Consider the following 15,679-nt stretch of genomic DNA (forward strand, 5'->3'; position numbering starts at 1 on the left):
CAGTTAAATGTTTAGACCAAATACAGAGAAGAGTTGAATCAAGCACGCATATTTATTTTTCTTTTACAGTCTAGAATTTGCCTGATTGCTACTAAGTACAAAAAAGCATAAATTGTGAAAGAAGATTTTGATTAAATGAAAAAATGTACAACAATATGTGAAAGAGAGAGAGAAAAATTGTCACAACGATTTCAACATTGAGATGGAGATAAATATATGCTAAAAAGACTTAGTACAACATAGAGCAGTTATTAGGTTTTGTGGGTGTGTCAATGGCAGTCATTTTGCACCATTTGCAACTAAATGAGGTACATAAATAAAATATTTCATTTTTAAAATGAGAGTAATAACAAAGATAAAAAACCCTCAAAGAATAAATTAAAGTAAAAAACAATTTCATAGCACTTACTGTTCAGTGTCTTTATAATATAACATTAATTTGCTTAGACAATCAGGGTTGTCTTTGAGTGCATATTCTAGGTCAGACAAACATGTAAAAATTAAGTTTCATAAAAATTGTTATCTGCTAGGATAACATTTTCATCAAAATAGACTTGACAGACCTAGAATTTTCTGTATGAAAATCACTATTAACAAAACACTACAAAAAAATTTATAATCAGTAATAGTGCAATTGTTTCACCATAATTAAAATAAAAATATTGAGATTAACCCAAAATATGGAATATTAAAGCTCTCATGTAAATAATATAAAAATATGGAATATTAAAAGTCTCATGTAAATAATAAAAAAACTATGTATCTGCATGTGAAAGACTGATGATATAATTCTCACCCCAGTTCCTCCTCAGATGACAACACCTGTACTGCAATAGTAGATCCTGAGTGCAACTGAAGAGCTGACAGTGTGGGAACATCGGATTCACTGAATTTTTTGCTAATTCTGCTGTTACGCAGGTGTGCCCAGCTATTTCGAAGCACTCTAGACAACCTCATTCTTTCAGGCTCGCTCTCTAGAGACCATGGGAAACCATCAACTTCTCGGAGCAAGCGTAATCTAAGGAGATTGGGAGATGACAAGCTGAGTGACGATAATGCTGGGCATAATTCCATTAGAGTTGATTTCAGTTGATACAGCGATGACTCTTTATCAATCTCCAAGCAACCAAGGTCCTGAAGTTCATGTGATGTTGTTTCCAAAATGGGAGGCTCTAGAAATCCACAGAAATGTAGCAGTAGTGTTTCTTCAATGAGGAAAATTTTTGTTTGCTCAAAAAAAAAAACAAAACAAATTCAAGTGAATGCCAAGACCTCTTTAAAAGGAATGGCAGGCAACTTTTTTCATTTCTGTCAGGGTGATAAACCATGGTTTAGTCATGACTGTGAAATGCACGAATGAGTACCGTAATTCCCCAGTCCATAAGCCGCACTTCTTTTTCACCAAAATGGGCTCTAAAATCAGTCTGCATCTCATGGGCAGAATATGGGTGTAACTTCAACCTAGAAGATGCAAGCCAATTTGCTGGAAAAAATACTTCCTATTAAGTATTTTTTCACACATCAGGTATTGACTACAAATGTTGAAAATATCAATGTTTTGAGGCAGCAGTAAGCAATGAAGTTTTTATATTTCTTTGCAAGTACTTCCTAAAAGCAATCCCAAATAAATCATAAATGTTAACAATCTAGTGCATTTAGTTACTGCTCACATATGGTGCTGCTGCAAAAATTATACACAATGGGACAATGGGGATGTCGCCCCTCTAATAAATAAGGCTAATGAATTGTACCAGCCCCGATAAACTTGGGAGTCTACATGCACTCAATCTTAAGTTGTGTGAGAGTATTGTAAAGGCATAGAAAATGGTTGTCTATATATTTAATTTCCAAAATTTCAAAATAATAACAGAAACTAAATGGTGCATAAAAATTTACTAGTATAATGAGAATAACCATATTGGATTTAAAGAGAGAAGATCATACAGTAAACTTGGAGTTGTGAATTATGCATAAGAACATGGAGGAGCAGTTGAAAGTTATTTTGGCCCACCTCTGAATGGAGGGAGCAGAAGATGTATTTAGTACACAGTATGCCCAAAATCCACCATGGACATACCTATCCCTTATTTTCTCGCTTCAATTAAATCAATTTTGCTGGAACAGTAATTCTATTCTTCCCTTGACATATTAGACATATTATCCAGTTCTTAACATATTCCTCAAGCTTTGGCCATTTAGGATTACATGAACATATTATTTTTTACTGATTCATGCATTTGCTAAATCTACCTTCTGTTTCCTCTATTCTTATATCATCTTCTCAGTTGGTGGTAGTCCAGAATGCCTTTTAGCTACCTTGTTTCTGTGTTCTGAAGCGTGATTCAAAGACTTCAAATTTAAAGACAATACTGTATGACTATCTTCTCTATGAAGGAAAATTACCACTGAACCCTAATAAAGTATACATTAACATGCTCATGGTGACTTGAAGAATAATGTGTACATTTAGATGAACTACAACTATGAAAAAGGACCATTGACGACAATTGGATAAAGCTGAAGTATGATGAGGATGGATACATGTAAGAAATGGCAGAGGTTAAGGTGTTATAAAACAGCAGCGGTGATATTTTACAACAGAAATAACTAAATAGATGATTGAACAATTTTTACAGTAATACTAAGGTGCTTGCTTACAAGGCTTTAATTCCAATTAGTTATGAGAACAGAGGCACATTCCTGAAAATATATACTTTCCTAAGTTATCAACAGAGATGCAAGAGGCTAACTATACTAATTTCTAGATTCCCATTCTTAACCTTTTCTCAATCTTGATGCCTTACCTGGCCATTAATAATGTATTGCTACATGGGGGAATAACTTTTTTAACTTTCACAAAGAGAGGCTTCAAATGAAAAAATCTTCATTACATTTGCACTTTTGGAAAGAGTCAAGCACCTCTATTTACTCATTGCAAGCATATATAACCTTCTAAAATTTGTTGTCTCTGACATAACTTTAAGGAATTAGCTTAACATATTAAAATGAAATTATTGACTTTGTTATTCCACACACTTTATTTAAGAACACGACCCAGGTTTAGACGTTGAACGTCAATCATCAGGTTCTGATGATGATGTACGATGCCTAAACCTGGGTTGTGTTTTTAAATAAAGTGTGTGGATGCAACAATTTCAGAGTGTAAAAATCATTCGCCTTGACTGGGATTTCAGAGTTTAAGAGGACGCCTCGATAGCTTAACTGGCTAAAGCACTCGACCGGATATTGAGGGATCTGGGCTCGAATCCCAGTCAAGGCGAATGATTTTTACACTCTGAAATTGTTGCATTGAAATACACATTAGCGGATGACTCCGTCAAAAGTTACTGCTGCGGCATCTCCCGCTGTTTCTTTGGAAAGTGTGTGGAATTACAAAGTCAATAATTTCATTACAATATACAAACGTCTAGTTGATAAATGAAGCAGTGGCAACAACTACCAACTCAAAACACTTTTGCAGTATACATTTATTTATGAGTCCACACAATCATTAATACTAGAATCATTAGTTACTTATTGATCTAAAACTTACGATGGGATCGAGGCATTAATTTTGCCCCATTTGCACCATTTACTGTACTGCACTCATGCTCCGAAACTCCGTTTTGTTTACATGATATCCCTGAAAGGAAATTAATTAATTAATTGATAATACAAGAGAACAAAAGGGCAACATTTGAATTTTCATTTCAATAAAACTATACAATTATATACCAACTGAATGTCCCCCAAAATTTTACATATTGTTAAGAGAGTAAATAGTACTGTGAGAAAAATCAATGATGAATTTGAAATTTTATGCAGGCTTAAGCACAAAAAAGTAATTGAAAACGTTAAAAAACTAGAGAAAGTAGAAAAATAAATAATAAAAGTTCTAATTTCAAGATTTCATTTCTGTCCTGCTGCTGTCGGTTTTCTTTTGCCAGGGTTTTGTGAGGTGATGACTGCAAAAGCCTTGCTTCTCCCATTGCTGGGCAAGACACATGGCCGATTGGGCTGAGTCCGGTAGTTGCCAGGACTTATTCTCTATGTTGTCCATAATTATATTCTCGGGAATAATAATTAAGGTGGTTTCCTATTGCCTTCCACGATAGTGTTTTTAACGTGACATCATCACTTAATGGCCGCCCCACTGGGGTCAGATGCCTTTGTAGCCGCCTCACTGAGGAACAGACGCTGTGCAGACTACCTTTCATCTGGCTCCGAACCTTTAACCTATCTGGCATGGGTGACCCTGCCAGGAGCAATTATTATTTCCACCACCAGCACAGCTCTAGGGGGTCATCAGAACGCACAAGCCCCTCCACCACGTCTATGTTGTAGTCCATGGGAGGGGGCATAGTCATTAGATGCTTTATTTTCACTTTTCCTTCCCAAATTCCATGGCTTTTTTCCAACTTTAGGGTGCAATTTTAAACAAATTAAGAAAAAAAAATTGCCTTCACATTTCCCATAAATTATGATCTCTACTTTCCTTTCTTGCAGGAAAAACCAAATTAGCTGCTTCTACTTCTTTTACCATTTATTCTGCTCCCACATATTTTCAGCAGTATTTGGGAAACATGGGATAATATTATAATTTATAATCTTTCTGAATTAAGTACATCCATTCACTATTCCTTCCTTCAGCAATACACTTGTTCTAATCTTAATGAAGTCCAGTGGTATTGAACCTCTAACAAAGAAATTCTGACATTACTATCAACGGATGTTAATTTTTTCTTAATTATTTAATAGGAATTCTGCATCAGTATTATCTATTCCTCTAGCTGTGTTATCCTTCAAAATAACCAGAGCAGCCTCTGATTCAGCTCTGATAATCAATAGCCCATTTCCTACCAAATCAATAGTTTTTTCTATTATTTTTCAAAAACTCTTCTCCTTTTTCTCTTCGCTACTATGAAAATTTGCAATACATTCTTTCCATCGATTCCACTCTTCTTTAGCATTTTCACCTTTAATGATATTTCTCCTTCTTTTGACCAGGAGAAACATTACCAAATAAAGAAAAAATTAACAAACAAACTAACTGAATTTAAAAAGCCATGAAAAATTCCCCCGGTACCCAAGGCACTGTAAGGGTTAATTTACTCCTTACCATCAGATGATGGTGATTGATTCTTCAAGTCCTTCACTCTTGAACAAAGATAAAGATTTAGCCTTATAAATCCACGCAAAGGGAGGGACCGAGAGCATAGGTGGAGGTGATCCCCATGATCCAAGGACTCTTGGCTTACAGAGGAGTCGAGATCATCCAGAGGTTCTCCCAAATCAACATTCCACCCTGTCCTCCTAATGTGCCATTCATCACCTAGAAAACATTTAATAAAAAGATTTAAATGATATCACAGAATTCATATATCGAGTAAAATGTGCTAGGACTTAATATGAAAAAGAAAATTATATTTTAGATACAGAGAATGCATTTAATGCTTATTATCACCTCAAAATTAAAGTTAAACAATTGGTGATTTTGAATACAAGCAAAAATATATTATAAGTTGCACACCCAATGCACAGGAATTAAATTGGATCCTTAAAATTCTCATTTCAACAAATTTGGAAAATTTGCATTTGGTCAAATGAAAAGATATCAACAGTTAACCCTAGTGCCCCAGAATTTGAATAGACTTGCCTCCACTAAATGCTGAATTTTTGGCATAAATGACAAAGATTTCCTAATCTAAGGGAATGAATTTTGCACATATATGACAGTGTCTGTTAGAGAAGCAAGTACAAAAGTAAGGTCAGAGGAATAAAATTCAGCCAGTTAAGACACTGACAACATGACACTAGACTCTCTTCTTGGAAAGTGGGTATAATACCATTTACCCTTTTTATATTAGCAGCCCTTCTTATGAGTCATTATCCACTAATTATGCAGTGGATTTGCTAAAGAAATATTTTTATCTAACACTGGAAAAACGCTTACAAAGAAATTAATTCCTAGGGTTTTACTTTGTGTTTACAAGCATTCACTAATGTTAATTTTATCAAGATCTTGCACATCATACCATCATTTATTCACCAGCAGACCATGTGGTATAGGTTTTGTCAAAGCAGAATATACATATATGTATGTATAACAACAGAAACATGAGGATATACATCAAGCTGAATACAGACACATTCATTGATTATAAGACAGGTATTCATCCCCACTATAAAACATTCTTTCGAATAAAATATATCTCAATGAATTCTTAAAGGTCACTAAACACATATTAGATTTCAGAAAAGAAGGAAGTTTATTGTACAAAATAAGTCCCATGTTCTGGGGCCCTTGGTAGGTGCATCTTGTGCACACAAAATTGACGTGTAGATTGTTTTTTTGCGGGTACTGTAATTGTGAACGTCAGCATTGGTAGGGAAAGTCTTTAGGTTCATTCTTGTGTATACTACAGCAGAAAAATTATAAATACTTGGAAGAGGTAAAAGGTTAAACTGCCTAAATAATGGAAGACTAGGGGCATCATATCCAACATTAGCTATCAATCGTACAACTTTTTTTTGTAATTTAAAAATGGATATGGCCTATGGGGATGAACCCCAAAAATAACATTTCAAACAATATGAGAATAATACAGACCATAATAGAGTGATAGAAGAACATTACTGGAAACAGTAAATCAGATTGACTGGATTAGGAAACACAGTGGATTGAGTTTCTTTAAGAGCATATACACATGAAAATCCCAATAAAGATGACAATTTAAATGTGTACCAAGATATTTCACTGATTCAACCTGAGGCAAATATTTACCTTCCTAAGGTGTTTTCAACACTTGGGATGCAGTATTCTTATGAGCAAATTGTATTGCTTGTGATTTATCAGAGGAAATTGTTTATAGACCACGAGACCATAGAGGACTTACATCATACGACTAATAATGTAAGGTATTTCCAAACAGTTGCCTTCTATTGCAATGCTCTGCTCAATTAGCAAAGGGTTTCTCATGATTTATGCTCTAAAAAAAGGAAATTTAGCAAATCAGAAAAAATATTGAGAGAAAAGAATCCCACCATTGGACTCAGTGGAGACACCACTGTGCATAAGGAATTGAAGTACTCTTCATTATCTAGTACCTAAGAAACCCAGAAAATAGATAAGATAATTAAAGTTATAATCAGATCGAACAGCGCTCATCTTCAATTCAAGTCTTTCTTGATATAAAAGGTAGAGTTCCATTTTTAAATTATTGACACACACTTAAAAGCAAGGAATTTTTAACAGCATTTCTACTATTGGAGAATACAACAAATATTTCCCAAGCAAGCATTATTTTAATTCATTTTTTATACAAATTACAAATCTAATTTGTATTCCAGGTTGGTTCATTCTGTGATAGAGGAAGAGATGAAGACTATAATTCTCTGTTGCATTGCATATTCAGAAGTATCACCCTATTAAGACTGACTATGCGTGCTAAAAATTTGCATAATGATAATCCTAAGTTGCATTTCCGAAAAATTTGAAGAGCCAGAGTCCAGTACTTTTCAATGTGTAAACAGTATAAGAGGCAAGAGAAGAACTGGAGATGGGAATGAAAGTCAGTGGAGAATTCATTAAAATAGATTTGAGGACTAGCCGGTCAACCAAGGGGTAACCAGCATTGCAGTGCATTAAAAAATCAGTGATTGGTATGGGATGAGAATCAATGTAAAAAATACATATGTTAAGAGCTTTTTGAGAAAGAAGACTATTAAGTTAACTATTTAAATACGAGGGCAACAATTAGAGCAGGAGGAACAGTTGACCTATCTTGGAAGTGTTTTGGACCAAAATAGTTGTTTTAGGAGAAGAATTGAGCTAGACAAAGCTTTCACAATGGGGGAATTTATGATACTGACAGTGAGTATGCATATTTTAAAAAGTCTCATTAAAGTTTGACATGAAGAGTGGTTTTTTAAACTATAAAAACATGGTAGCTGAAGCAAGATAATACATGTAGATTGGAGGCTCTTGAATGTGGATGTGGAGAAGATTGTAAATGGACAGAAAATAAAACAAAGAAGCAAGTGGGTGAGGAGGAGGAAAATTTGTAGGAAGAGGTCCAAAAGAGGCGGAGAAGATGAATGCAGAGCATTTGATTGGTGATGGGACGTTGAAGACCATGATAAGAGGGGAAGAATTAATTAATTGAGGAAAGGGTAGCGATAAAATTAGCATGTTGCACAGAGAATGCAGGGTGGAAGTAGCTATGCAAAATTGACAAAGGTTTTACTGCAGTGTCAGATGTCAGGTTGTGTATTACCAGGAAATGAAAAGAAATATATCTTTGTTCAGTCTGTATGAGGAAATATTACTAAATATATTTAATTTAAAATTAAAAAATAAAAATGACTAATCTTATAATACAGGTAACTGTATTCTAATATAATATAGATAATCCTGTAACAGTAATCACTACAGGGAAGTAACAAGGAATATTTCTTGCAAGATACATCTCTGCATCTTGACATCTTTCTATGAATTAGAAAATATAGTTAATAAATTTACTATAAGGAATTTACAGAATTTTCAGGGCATATTTTAACTGATCTTTGAAGCAAATCAATCTTAAGCATGAATAAAATTTTAAATTATACCACTAAGTTGGGCAAGCAAGACCATTCTTTTCAGCAACTCTCTCACAGTACAAGTTTTGTCGACAATGACTTCATACTCTCGGGGAGAATCACCGACTCCAGTTGGAGGTGAGAAAGTCAGCCATATCTGCACACAGAAAGAAAAGGTACTCATCACTAAAATGGGATAGATTTCAACAAATGCACTCAATTATACTCATTTTGCACTATACTTGTAAGACAATTAATTTCATGTTTAGTTTCACTACCTTATATTTACAACAAAGTGAACAGAGCATAAAGATAGAGCAGTACTGAATGGATTAACGTATACTAATATGTACACAATACTATGACTTCTTAAACTATAAAATGTAGTGTTTACTCTGTGACAATGAATAACTTGTTCGCAGAAAACCTTACTTTAACAAAAAATCATGTCCTTATGTGGAAATACCACTTAACATGAAAACGAATATGAAGGCATGCATAATCATAGCACCATCTGCCAACTTTCAAAACTTGAGAGAATCCAACTTTTCATGCTTGAAATGAATGCACATCTTAATCGATGTGTCACCTCTTTATTTTTACGACAACACATCGAGCAAAAACAACATATATCACCATGAATGTACAAATGCTAATAAAAATAAAAAACTGCAAATGAACATTCTAGATAGCAATTTTAAATCATATTTCACAATGTGAATCCATCTACAGGCTGATATTCCAAGATAATACCAATCTAGAAGTAAAACTGAGTCTTTGAGTGGGATGAAAAAATTCCATTCAAAAACAACACTTGATAATTTGAGTGAATCTTTTGAAATCTAAATTAAAGAGTACACAAAATAAAAAAAATCCAGAGAAAATATCAAAGATTCCAAGACAGAAAAGGGGGATAAGTAATTTACCTCTTTTACATAAAAAAATGAGGACTGACACTCGTAAGCGTATCCAAAGCATTGTTCTTAAGATAAAATTAAGGTATTACCTGATTTTCTTCTACTGCCTGACCCTCTTCCAGTATCACCTTTGAACCAGACTCCACTTTTACTTCTTTCAATGGCAATCCCTCCTGCAGGGGACACTTCAGAAAAACATTTCCGCTACGCAAAGAATCATGAGCACCATTCAGAACTTCGTTCTCCATTTTCCTTAGTCGGTAAGTTTTGGGGTGGAGATCTAGCTGTTTAATGGCCATACTCTTGAGCTGTGCCCCAGTCTGATAAGAAAATACAAGACAAAAATTATTAATAGTGGGTCATCATAAAGTAGCCTATGACTTACTCTAAAATATGACAATTTGAAAGTGATTTTGTCGCTCATCACCAAGGGCAGGGAAATTGCTGAACACCAACTCGCACAATACTTCATTATATCTTTATACACATACCTATATTCTCTTCCTGAAAGCACAACTACCCACTAATGTTAACAAGACATACTGCTACACAGTCAGCATTTACTCTATAGGAAAAAGCATTCAGCAATATTCTGCAGTTCAATACATGCATTGCTCAAGCTCTAAAGTAGCCATAAGTTTGACTAAGAGATTAAATCAGTCTACATTTGTCAGTATGTATTTAAATATTACCTCCCAAGGAATCTCACTCAAGTGAATAACAATAATAATAATAATAATTTTTATTTGTCCAGAGACCATCATACAAAAAAAATTGTACATAGTATAGGACATTTAGATATTCCCCTTATTTTTGCAAAGACCTATGCAGGGCATAGAGGCACTCCAGAATTGGTTGAAAAAGAACACACAATGGTATTTCCAAGTGTAAGTATAAGAAACTATGTTTGAGAAATCTTTTTTTGCAAAAAGCAAGTGTGTGGGGCAAGGAGATGGGAAGAATTAGTTACTTGGGGGTGGGAAGAAGGTCAATTCTGATATGGTGGCACATGTATGCTTTGGCATGAGGAGTTTATGGAAAGAAGGTAACATGTTTTCAGCAGAGAACATTGGTAACAAATGTTGAAATTTTGAACTCTGTTAAATCAATATGATATTTCTTGATGATTAACATTTCAAAGAGCCGAACATCTATAAAAAGTCCTCTTTCTAATCTTAGTCATCAACATTCAAATTTTTTTTACATAAAATCACATTTTTGACACACCTAACGAATGTTAAAAAAAATAAGATTTAATATCCTTGAATTTATCACTTACATTAAGTTTATAGATTCTATTACTAAATTTTCTTCTCATTTGATCCATGTACACACCACATTCACCACCCTTAGGATACACAACTTTTCTAAAATATTAACTTTTATCCCACAATTGAACAATGGGTCCCCTCCAAACCCTCTTGTTTCTGTTACAAAAGGGACTGGCTGTTGGTATTTTCACCTTGAAAATTATGTAACATTGAATTCAACCGATGCATATCAAATATTGTGTAAAATTACACAAAGTTTAATTTAAGTTCTCCATCATAAATTTGAAAATAATCCACAAAGTAACACATGAATCTATCTTAACTTCAGAACTTTTCTTTGACATTTTCTTTTCTATACCATGTTTTGGTTTTATCTGATATGATAACACTAACCATAAAATAATAAGATTTCCACTTTTTCTTGATCCCAGAATTCCACAACTTCCCCAGCTTTTCCAGACCAAAAACAGGGGTTTTCCATATCATCACATACATCAATACATTTGAATCAAATATAGTTATGAATATGACAATTTCATTGTTTTAAATATGCAGTTCATATTGGGCATGAAAATTAATTCACTGTGGATAATTCAATGAACTCTTGAAATAAGTTAATGAATAATAAATGTTTTAATCAAATCTCTTGGCAACTTGTTGACTTCCATTTATCATATATACATATGTTCATTCAATCAGCAAGGCCAGACAAACACAAAGCCATGCATTGAGTGATCCAGAGTTCTGGTACCCAAAAAACCATTCAATTGGGATGTCAAGTTACATTGCATGAGTTAAAACCCGTGACCCTTCAGTAAGCAGTCACAATTTTGATACAATACCAATGTTTAACTTACACCTGTATTTATAAGTCTTAGTTTAAATTTCCCAGTTGAAGAGCTATCAGATAATTTCACTGTCCAGTAAAATCCCAAAATAAATCATCGTGGCCACACTATGGCACACTTCAGCAATCACAGCTTTACATTTAGCAAATAACTGCTACCCCAGTAAGTAATCTAGCTAATTGTAAAACAAAAAATAACAGAGGGGAAATTAACAAAGACTCACTGTGTTGGAAGAGGCTTCTATCCTCACAACTCTCCCTCCAACATCCCAATTCATAGAGTTACTCCCATTGCCTTCTGATGCATTGCTACACCTCTTTGGACTCCTTTTTCCTTGACTTGATTTGGCCCCCACGTGTGTCCAATCCTCCACCCAAACTACTACACTGGTGTCTTCAGAGGGAGAGGAACCATTTAAGTTTGAATATTTGGAATTGACGAGCAGTTTCCCCCCAGACACAATTCCAAGACTTGCCAAGGACATTTCGTTTGACAATAAGGACAAACGCATGGGCTTTACCAATGTGAATTCCTCTTCCCCATTGGCTGATTCAGTCTGAAAAAATAATAAAACAAAAAAAGTAAGCACAGAGAAAATTTTCATTGCTTAACTACATAATAATAATGTGTAGTAATATATATGGGAAGACCAAGCTTTGCTCAGCAGAATTAAGATGGGCTGTGTTCAAAACACAGCCCATTATCTGACCATAAAAATATTATTTACAGCTATGCATTTCCCAGAGTGGGTTAAAATAGGTCAATATCATCTAATTTAACAATGGAAGAAGAATCAGAGACAAATTAAGAATCAACATCAAAATAAGAATAAATTATCAATTTTTTTAGTTTGAGTTAGAGTAAACCAAATAAAACCTTGAAACAAAATTTAATTTTCTTTAAACAACCCAAGAGCCATAATGAACCTGTAAATCACAATGAAACTCCTCATTTAATGCTTGCCAGTTATAACAAGCATGCATCAGTTTCACCAAACTCTTTTTCAATATTTCAAGCTATGATCATCAGTTTCACCAAACTCTTTTTCAATATTTCAAGCTATGATCAATCATTCTTTTCAATAAAAAAGCCCAATCTACCATACTAAGGGATAGTCATGCCACAAAAGTTTTAGGATTGAAAATATGTGAAACTGGTAACATGTCATCATTGTGCTTTGTGAAATACAATGCAAACATTGTCAAAATTTTAAAAATTGGGTTACTTCATGCCTGGCGGTTTTATTATCACATTGCTATACGCGCTAGCAACTTTATTTAAATCTCACATATGTTAGCAAACAAATTTGCTTTAGACAATGTAAACTAATGTCAAATTAATTCAGATAAAATATAAAATTTTACACATAGTGGTCATTAGAACATACAGTAATCCACAGAGAGGGGAAATATATATATGCTAGGGTTGTGCAAGGTGAGCCAGAAAAACAGTAGAGACAACTGAGCAACAAATATAAATTAATAGAAAACATGCACAATGTGAGCCAGCAAGAAGTGGCAATAGTATTACATGAAAATGTCAAAAGAAGCTTGGTAAAAACAGAGCATACAAGCGATAGAATATTATTAGCAGAAGTACGAGGGTAGTTTGAAAGGTTCTCAGAATCATCTCAAGACATTGGAACATCGCTGGACCAATGCATTAACGTACAGGGAGACTATAATGAAAAATAAAAAAGTTCCACTTAGATAACTCGTTTATTTATATTCCATTCTGAGAAATCTTTAAATTACTTGAGTAAAATATAAGCCAATGAACATGGTCATTCATTAGGTCAATATGCCACCAAGCATTCATAGGGAGGAAGAAGTTGACAAGGTATCTAATTAGAGTTAAGAGGACACAAGAGTCGGTGTTTTTGAAAGAAAACATTAGAGGGATTAGAGTGAGATGTTAGGTGAAGGAAAAGATGGTAATGAAGTAAGGTACTAGAATTTAGGAACAAGGAATGACCACTGGGAAAAAACAGTAGAGTTCTGCAGGAGATACAGCTTAATCATAACGAACACTTGATTTAGACACTACAACAGCATAGGTATTCATAGAAAATGCCTGGGATTCAGAAAGAAATCCATTACACTATTTTATGATTAAGTATAGATTTAGGAACAACATTGCTATTTCATAGACCTCTGGGAGCAGATTTGTATTCATATCATAATTAAGTACAAATAAAGCATAATGCAAATGCAGTACAAATAAAGCATTCAAGAGGATAAAATAGGGAAAACAGTCGAGGAAATGGAAAACAGTATTATTAACCAGAACAATAAGAGAGCACTCGGTGGTAGCATAAAAAATTGTAAGATAGGACAAAGAGATAGGTACAACATAGGAAAGATGGAAACATATTAAGAAAGCGATATCAAAAGCCACAAATGAAACTATATCAACAGTAACTAAGAAAATTACAAAGAAACCATGGATTACAGATGAGAGGAGTAAGAAAATAAATAAGAGAAGGAAATGGAAAAATGTACACAGAATTACGATGTACAGAGTTGACTAATAAATGGAAAGGAGGCTAATAGGGCAAAAGAAGCATGGTAGAGGACACAGTCGGCGGATATGGAAAGTTTAAAGAGGATGGGCATTTATAATCATTATCAGAAAGTAAGAATGGAAAATGTATGCACACTATCAAAGATAAGGCAGGCGAATCATTAACTGACTCAGGAAAGATTCAAGAAAAATGAAAAGCATACATAAGAGGAGATATATGACAAGAATAGTAGGCCACCAATTTCAAAGAAACTGTGGGAGATGCTGCAACAGTAACTTTTGACGGAGTCATCTGCAAATGTGCATTTCAATGCAACAATTTCAGAGTGTGAAAATCATTCGCCTTGACCGGGATTCGAACCCGGATCCCTCAATGTCCGGTCGAGTGCTTTAGCCAGTTAAGCTATCGAGGCATCCTCTTAAACTCTGAAATTTTGGGGGCTTTGAAGGAACAATATGTTGTGACAAAACACCATACAAACAATGTCACAGGCATTCGTAGTTGTGTGCGACTCACCACAATCCACGAGGTTAAAGCAAAGAATGATTTATACACTCTGAAATTGTTGCATTGAAATGTACATTAGTGGATGATTTCCTTAAAAGTTACTGTTGCCGCATCTCCTGCAGTTTCTTTGAAATTTGTCAAGGTATAAACAGTCCAAGTGTTTAACGTGCGCACAACTACAAATGCCTGTGACATTGTATGCACAGTATTTTGTCACAACATCTTGTTTCTTTAAAGCCCCCAAAATTTCAGAATTTAGGAGGACGCCTCGATAGCTTAACTGGCTTGAGCACTCGACCGGACATTGAGGGATCCAGGTTCAAATCCCAGTCAAGGTGAATGATTTTTACACTCTGAAATTGTTGCATTGTACGCCACCAAGTTTTGGCATAGAGAATACAAGAATTGTATAAAAAGGATTGGGAAACGTTTTAGAAAAATAGATTTCAGATATTTCTAGAATTCCTCAAAATTCTTCGAAGCACATCCCTTGAGTATCAACACACTTTTGCCAGTGGCTTTTCCCTGACTCGAAGGCTCCCTGGTAGGCAGATTCCAGAAGGTCCTTAAGGGTACGCATGCAACCTTCTTTGACAGCAATTAGTGTCCCATGATGATGTCTTTTGAGGGAGGATTACACTTTTGGGAATAGTAAATAGTCTGCTGATGCCAAGCTAGGAATGTAAGGGGGTTGAGGAATCGTTGCAATGTTGTTGCAGGTCTTAGCAAGCAGACGCTTGACTTTGCTCTTGGTCATCCATCTAGACCTTTGGGACGAGTTTAGCACAGAGCTTTTGCATCACCAAGTTTTCAATGATAATGGTGTGCACTGTCATCTTATCAATGTCAATATGATCTGCAATCATGCGCACACTTAACCAATGGTCTGAATTCACACACACGTTGTACATTGCCATCAGTTTTTTAAGTCAACAGCTGTCCAGCGTGGGGCTCGTCCTCCCAACTCTCTTGGCCATCTTTGAGGAGCATGTGATGCTTAAAAACTGCAGTTTGTGACATGCTTTCACCTTT

The 15,679-nt window shown here is 34.7% G+C and overlaps 1 protein-coding gene across 1 annotated transcript in view; it reads right to left on the reverse strand.

The window, feature by feature from the left end:
- The window catches only part of LOC139696511 (ubiquitin carboxyl-terminal hydrolase 40-like), a 49,606-nt gene that overhangs the window by 16,658 nt on the left and 17,269 nt on the right, over positions 1-15,679 (reverse strand). The window contains exons 12-17 of the mRNA XM_071595301.1: positions 11,840-12,172; positions 9,587-9,817; positions 8,611-8,737; positions 5,120-5,332; positions 3,554-3,643; positions 797-1,172 (exon numbers count right to left, since the gene is read on the reverse strand). Of these exons, the coding sequence (XP_071451402.1) occupies positions 797-1,172; positions 3,554-3,643; positions 5,120-5,332; positions 8,611-8,737; positions 9,587-9,817; positions 11,840-12,172 (1,370 nt within the window). The remainder of the gene's footprint in view (positions 1-796; positions 1,173-3,553; positions 3,644-5,119; positions 5,333-8,610; positions 8,738-9,586; positions 9,818-11,839; positions 12,173-15,679) is intronic.

The sequence above is a fragment of the Hetaerina americana genome, unplaced genomic scaffold, assembly GCF_022747635.1.
Source record: "Hetaerina americana unplaced genomic scaffold, ioHetAmer1.1.p SCAF_7, whole genome shotgun sequence".
Classification (NCBI taxonomy): domain Eukaryota; kingdom Metazoa; phylum Arthropoda; class Insecta; order Odonata; family Calopterygidae; genus Hetaerina; species Hetaerina americana.